The sequence below is a fragment of the Monopterus albus genome, unplaced genomic scaffold, assembly GCF_001952655.1.
Source record: "Monopterus albus unplaced genomic scaffold, M_albus_1.0 scaffold410.1, whole genome shotgun sequence".
NCBI classification, from domain to species: domain Eukaryota; kingdom Metazoa; phylum Chordata; class Actinopteri; order Synbranchiformes; family Synbranchidae; genus Monopterus; species Monopterus albus.
The window spans coordinates 162,618-169,925 of NW_018128290.1; the positions used below are offsets into that span (position 1 = coordinate 162,618).

Genomic DNA, 7,308 nt, shown 5'->3' on the forward strand with positions numbered 1-7,308 from the left:
GTTTTGATTGGGGGGGGGGGAGTCTTACTTTAATGATATCCAGTCATAAGGCTGCGTTATAAGGAGCTGTTTCGGTTGTCGGCTCTCCAATCACAACAAAAATAAAATCCGGCTTTTTTTGAATGGAGTTTGGCTAATCATACTTTCCGCGGCTGCTTGTTTGCTTTAGTTTAGTGACGTAGTTTTCTGTCCGGATCCGCGCGAACTGGCCAAAGCTTCGGGGACACAAGGTAGATCCTCGATTTGGAGTATCAATAGGAACAGGTGCTCATCCCTCATCCTCATCCTCAGAGAGTTCTTTACATAACAGCAGTTATATCTGAGGTAAACGATACTGAAACCCGGTAATATGCCAGCTATGAGTACGATGTCTCTGAACCAAACTCCATTCAAAAATAAGAGTTTTTACAAAACATTTTTTGTAGTTTCTGCTCCTTTTTCTAAATTGAAACCCTAAAATCATTGTCTAACAGGTGGTGATTTCAGTTCAGCATGGAGCCAGTTTTAATTATCAATTAACATGAGAAATGACTGAGCGTGACTGACTCAGACAGCTGCTCTGTTCACACTTAGCCAGTTCCTTTATTTTGCTGCCATTCAGGGGCAGCAGTTTGTCAGAAAGCTAAACCACATGTCTCACTTCCTCTGAGAGGTGACAGATTACCAGTCTGCTGCTGGATGTTTATCGCCTGGCTGCTGGGTGGTGTGGGAGCACATGATGCTGATGGATGAAACTTTCCATGATTTGTTCTAATTTGAAATCATAAACAATTAATTTTGTTAAATCTCATTTGTAGTCAGTTCTGGCTTAGAATGAGTTCCTGCTAAAAATCTTGGTCCTGATCCACAAACTCTCAATGAGCTGTGTGTTTAAAGGTTTGAGTTTCAGGCCTTTTCAGACCAATTTAAAAAAATACAACATCCAGGCTCAGGCCAAATGTCAGCTTTGTCACATAGAGGACTCGGGTAGGCTTGGTGCCTGGTGGCGGTAGGAGCAGGAGTCCCAGAAAAGAAAGACGGTGGAAATGTGTTGTGTTTAATGTTGGAGGTGGCTGAATGTTGAGGATTCTTCAGGAGGTTTTGGTCCTGATCAGCAGAATGTGGTTTGGGTGTCGTTTACCTGTGATAGAAGGTGCTGATCAGGTAGAAACCAGGATCAGGATGGTCTTGTCTCCACTGACTCTGCTCATTGTGTTTCCAGACACTCAGCTGTTGGAGAAGACCAGTCTGGCCACAGGAATACTGAGCTGCTCGGCCAGGTAACTCACCTGAACACACCGGATCCTTCGCACTGATCTCTAACACACAGCGCATGTTCACATGTGGTGATGCCTGGGGTGTGTTTGTTCTTTGTGTCCAGACGTCCCTCCTCTGACAGCAGTGGCTGCATCTCTGCTCTGCTCCACCAGAACGACCAGCTGAAGAAAACTACAGGAGAGGTGAGACACTACAACAACACACCAGGGCCCGTATTCACAAAGCATCTTAGAATTCTCTCAGAGAGCTGCTATCTTAGCCTAAAAAGTCCTAGCTGGGAGTCCTAGACTAAAAGTGATTTAGGAAACTTCTCAGAGCAACTCTGAGCAAGGAAAGTACAAAAACTTTTATCTTATTGAGGAGGTGTGGTTGACTCCGTTGCTAGGGATGACGCAGCAAATCATGGACTGTGATTGGTTGATAAAAAATCATAATGTTTAATATCTTAAAGTTAATTAAAACCGTATTGATGCTGTGGTCCCTCTTTCTGTTCACAAAAACGTCTTCATTTTCCGATGGTGCGAATGTGCGTCCCATTAATTGCACCAACAACACTGGGGAAACCCGTTATGTCCATGAATACCTTTGTGTGAGTCTGCAGAGTGTGAACGTCCAGTGGAAATGAAATAGACCGTGTCACTATTTGAGACCGTAAAAGCGCTTCAGTAGTTTGTGCGATCACTCTGCTGATGGAAGGTCGTGACAGACACAAGTCATCGCTGCTGTACTGTTGCATCTTTCCGGTTGCCAAATACCTCAGCGTTGTAATCACTTTGATTTCTGGTGTTATGGCATTACTACGAGCGATGGGAGATGTGAGCGCACCTCTAATAAGGTCAACCACAAACATAATCCCATCGTGATCCAATCTGTAGCAGTTAATTACTCAGTCGTTCATTGTTTCGAGAATATTTCTTCTTTCAACCATTTTGTCCGCTGCTAGAGGAACTCTTAAGCCGCTTAAAAGTCCTCCTCTCTACTCTTAAGGATTTTTACCTTAGGAGCTGTTCTTAGGGCTAAGATGTTTCGTGAATCACTTTTATCTTTACTAAGATTTAGTCCTAAATTTAGGGGAAATTCTTAAAAAAAAAAAGTCATAATTCTAAGAGTTTTCTTAGAATTTCGTCACAACAACTTTTAGGCTTAGGAAGCTTTGTGAATACGGGCCCAGGTCTTCAGGGTGGCGCTGATGATTTTCTGTATGTTATCGACCTGTGAGTGTGGTGTCCAGGAGGAGGTGGGGGCTAGAACCTCACTGTGCTCCCCTGTCATTTAACTGCTCATTCAAAATTAAGCCAGCTGAAATTATGCCGTGTAACAGACCCGGGCCTTCAGCAGGGCAAAGACACAAGCCTCCCCAGGAGGGCGCTGCAGAGCTGGTGTGGGAAACCTAACGAGCGGTACATCCCGTACGTCCCTTAACCGTCACTGAGCGTAGCCTCTGGGGATGAATGCATGTACACACCCCCTCCCCCCTCATGGTCCTGGTACGTCTTTTAGTATTACCTCCTGAGGGGGGGCTGAAAGTTAGCTCCCAGAATGCAGCTTCAAAGTGGGCGCAACGTAGTGGAATGAAGTGCAGATCCCATGACGAGCGTTACTTGGCGCGACACGTTTCAGTGGGTTCCTTTAATGGAAACACCCCTAAAGTAGCCGGCGACAGCTGACCTTTGGTGAACCTGTAGTTCTGGGGTTGTGTTGAGCACGTAGTTCACACCCTCTGTGCTGATTGGACGCTTGTCTTCAGTCATTCTATGTACTGTCACACGTGTCACGGATTTCTTTCCACTTTATTTTTAACTTTATAAACATTGTGGAGAACATGGAAAACAACAGTCAGTGGTCCTCAGAGTCCAGTCTGAGTGAAAAGAGAACACACAGACATGTCTGTTTCCAACAAACGGCTGAGCACGGCCGTCATTTTGTACAGAGTCGCTTGTCTCTGCTCTGGCCCTCGCTGCACACAACAACACGGTGGAGCTGGTTGTTAAAAACAGATGGCCTCCCGTGTTTCCTGACGAGGAAACCTGCGCAGCGGTGTGGTTCACTGCGGGGGGGGGTTAATAGCTGGTGGACAGCAGTGGAGGTCTACGGTACAGAGTGATGAGCTGAACCAGGGTCTGGGCTCAGATTATGGTTAGGACACCACGTTCACTGCTGCTGCTGGTCTCTGGACGGGGTTGTGGGGAATCAGACACAGAGAAAATCACTGGTGCTACTCTCTGAGGGCAACAGTCCACTTTGTTCCCTGGCCTTGTTGTTTAAACCATGACCACAAACAGAAACCATGACCCAGTGTATCTCCCACTCAGTCCTCCTCACTCTTCTTCTGTGCTCCCTTTGTGTGTCTCCAGCTGGCCTATCAGGTGGTGGAGCTGCAGCAGAAGATTAGGATCAAAGAAAGTGCTCTGGACAAACAACATGCCAGGTGAGTAGCGTTCACACTGGAGTCTTTCAGCTCACCTGCCACCTGCACTGTCAGTGCTTGTGAACTGGTTCGTGCAGCCTGAGGCCTCACAGCTGATTGGTTCAGTCCGTTCAGGTGTCAGCAGGTCGAGGTGTGGTTAAATTGTTCCCTTGGAGTAAAAATTCAGATGTCATCCATGGGAGAGAATGGAGGCAGCAAGTGAGGGAATTTAAGATCAGAATTAAGTTATTAGTTTGTATGTTCAACTTCTATCAACAGTTTTTATTATGTTCTGAAAATATTCCAACTACATTATAAAATTAGACTTTTTCCTCAAACTTTTCCAACCTTTGTATTAAAATACTTGGACTAGTTTTTCCTGACACTGATGCTGATATTTTGCTGTAGCTTCCAAAAGGGAAGCTGCTGCTCAACGTTCCGACTGTGTGAGCAGCGCAAACTAAACTCCGTCCTCCTCTGTGGTGTTGTGGTGGAGGAGGATTGTTGAGCGGCCTATGTCTGTTAGCAGGCTGGTGGAGGAGGAGTGTCAGCTGGCAGCTGCATCTCATGCCCATCAGGAGCTGCAGGAGAGGGTGGAGCAGGTTCAGGCAGAGAACACGGCCTTGAAGTTGGAGTATGACAACCTGCTGGAGCAACAGAGGCGGGCAGAGACGAGACTCAGGGATGAGAATGACCGAGGACTACACCTGGTGGAGGACATGATCCACCCGAAACTGCAGACCGCGGCCCGCATGAACAGTCGCAATGAACGCAGGTCCAGGTGCCCGAGCACACCTGTTCATCACACACCTGTACCTCCGCTGCTGAAATCAGCTGATCTGATGATGATCAGAGTTGTGACATTAACGACTAATTTCTGTTTCTGTCAGAGCCCAAGCCATGAACCTGCAGAAGGAGCTGCAGACTGCTGCCAGGTCAAAGGTCACCTTGGACAGGTAAGATCCACCCGAGCTCTTAGTTAACACTCAGCTGTGCTTTACATTTCTGAGGTGCTGTCCTTCAGTTCGACATTTCACTTGTGAAGCCAGTACGCTTCCGACGTTTTCATGGGGCCTCATTGGTTCCTCTCAAAGCTGTGCCAGATCTGCAAATTAACGCCACGTGTCAGGCTTTTATTTTGGTAACTTACTCCCAGTCCTGTGTTGTCAGGACATAGTCTGGGTCTCTCATGTGTCTGTGGATGAGCTTTTGTGTGATGAAGGTTTAACCTCAGTGCGCTTTGTGTTTCAGCTCCTCCAGTGCTCCAACCTCCAGGTCAACATCTCCAAAGAAGCAGGACCAGGAGAAGTCCACGGACAGAAGACAGACTCGGCTCTTCAGGTCCGACACAAACACACCAGAAAAATACTGAGTCATGTTTGTGATGTTAAAATTGAATTCATCTTGTGAACTTGGCCTTCCAGGTCTGTTTCTCTGGATTGTTAGGATATTGCTACAGGGTTTCTGCAGGTCCTTAAGACATCTAACACCCAGTCATCTGAATGTCCTAAAAAGTCTTACATAAGACTTTGACAGGTCTCAAAAGTGACTGATCAGGTTCAGCTGATTAGTTTAAGTCCAGGTTACTTCTGTAACATCTCATTAACTTGAGTCGTACCTTTGTGTGTGATGGTGAACACGCTGAGGAGACACAGTAGTGCCGCCTGTGCTGCGCTGGCTCCATGCTGTGGTTCCGTCTTTCATCAGGTCACATTTATCAGCTGCAATAAAACTACAAACCAAACCAACCTGGCCAAACACCACCTGCTGTGCACCGACTCCTCCAGCACCACTAACACACCTCCACACAGACTCTGGTCTACAGCAGCAGCGAACTGTCGACTTTAAGCCTGCAGAAATCCAGTTTTGTTTTCCCACAGTGTAATGCTTGCTGTTGGTGCTTCTAATGTTGTAGAGAGCTAAACACCTGTTGGTACTATTGTAAAGTATGTGTTGAACCACAAGGACAAACACTTCAGACCAACAGTCTGAGAATCAGATGTTCTGTCTTTTCCTCAGGTCGGCGTCGGTTACATCGCCGAGGATCCTCACCACCTTCAAACAGCTATTTGAGTGAGTCTGTCTGGTTTAGATTTGTCTCTCTTTGGAATAGTAGAAGTAGCAGCCGGCTGTGGACTCGCCGAGCTGCTCTACCATTGCACCACTGTCACCACCCCATCGCCTGAACAGGGACTTGAACCCTGGACCCTCAGATTAAAAGTCTGATGCTCTACCGACTGAACTATCTGGGCCTATAAATAGATTCATGGACTTCAGAAAGTCAGAGTTACCCTGAGTCTGGAATGTGCAACATGTCTCTATGACTGAATTACTCCGAGGCAGTGGTCACAGTTTTAAAGAAGCCTAACTGCCCCTGTTAGCTGTGTCACAGCCGGCGCTGCTACTGCTGGTTTTGTTGACCTGATCGTGATGGTACATTTGGGAGCTCAACACTCTGACGTGAGCTTAAGATGTTTTGGTTTGAGGATCAGAGTTTTGCTACAGCATGTGAATAAATGCTACAGTGATGTAAGACATGAGCACCTCAACACATTCAGGGCAAAAACAGTTGGAGGCCCCCTGGTTTAGGTGCATTCTAGTATAAAACATGCGTTGTTTAATGGTGTGTGTGTGTGTGTGTCTGCAGCAGGAGGAGGCGAGGCCGCTCATTCTGCAGACTAGAGGAGGATCTGATGTGTCCTGTCAGAGTCTGTCTGCCAGCCAGAGCCCCTGCCAGAGCTCTACAAGTCCTGGTAATACACACTGTATTTCACTTCTGCAGCCCCGGTGAAACTGCCTGTGCTGCCACCTGCAGCTTATTTTGTTAAATGTGATCATGCAACCTAGCTAAAAGAGTACGGAGTAATTCTTAAACAAAAGACTGGAAAGAATTTTCCAGATGAGTGGTTTCCAAGTACAACTTCAGCAGAGATTTCATCCCCGTTTCTGTGGACTGTTGTGTGTAAATCTGTGAGTCAGATGGGGTTAGAAGGTCCCGGAAAGCTGGCAAGTGATTGGGCCTGTGGGGTGAGCGTCTTGAAGCTTGTTTGAATTGCAACCATTATAAAACCCTGAAGTCCTGAAGGACTGGATTTGTAGTGTGAGGGTAGCCACAGCTGTCTCGCTGTCCTGTGGTGGGGATCAGAGCTGCACGTGAGTCGTCACTGTCATGCACACACTTTGAACTATTTAATAAATGTGTTGCATCACCGTTTACATCAGTGGTTCTCAAAGTGTGGGGCGCGCCCCACTAGTGGGGAATAAAGACATGACAGGTGGGGCACAATGAACGGAGAAAATTAGAAATGGGTCATTAATACAAGTAAATTAAAATAACATCAGTTTGGGGCCCGGGAGAAAAAAGTGGAACCATAGTGCAACAATAACAGTTTAACGTCGGCATGTTAACTACTGCGCAACAATATAAGGAAACGTTCACACAGAGCGCCAATAGTGTACATAGTAGGTATAATAACATAAATGGATAAATTTGTCACAACGACCACAAAAGAAGGCGATTCAGCGCAAGCAGACAAAGAAACGACAGGCAGTAGCCTTACCAACCAAAAAGCCAGCTGGAAAGAAAATATGATGAAGCCTATCTTGTGCTTGGATTCACGGTGGGAATGGTGGGGGCAGAGGAG

The 7,308-nt window shown here is 46.6% G+C and overlaps 1 protein-coding gene and 1 non-coding gene across 3 annotated transcripts in view; one reads left to right on the forward strand and one right to left on the reverse strand.

Annotated features, from left to right (window-relative positions):
* The window catches only part of atg16l2 (ATG16 autophagy related 16-like 2 (S. cerevisiae)), a 17,149-nt gene that overhangs the window by 528 nt on the left and 9,313 nt on the right, over positions 1-7,308 (forward strand). The window contains exons 2-9 of one of the 2 annotated variants that reach the window (XM_020586507.1): positions 1,202-1,259; positions 1,361-1,439; positions 3,612-3,685; positions 4,191-4,445; positions 4,555-4,620; positions 4,916-5,005; positions 5,684-5,737; positions 6,312-6,417. In XM_020586507.1, coding sequence (XP_020442163.1) covers positions 1,202-1,259; positions 1,361-1,439; positions 3,612-3,685; positions 4,191-4,445; positions 4,555-4,620; positions 4,916-5,005; positions 5,684-5,737; positions 6,312-6,417 — 782 coding nt within the window. The remainder of the gene's footprint in view (positions 1-1,201; positions 1,260-1,360; positions 1,440-3,611; positions 3,686-4,190; positions 4,446-4,554; positions 4,621-4,915; positions 5,006-5,683; positions 5,738-6,311; positions 6,418-7,308) is intronic. The other variant, XM_020586508.1, reaches the window with a different exon arrangement.
* On the reverse strand, positions 5,844-5,916 carry trnak-uuu (transfer RNA lysine (anticodon UUU)). The gene has a single exon. It is a non-coding gene; the product is annotated as a tRNA-Lys (tRNA).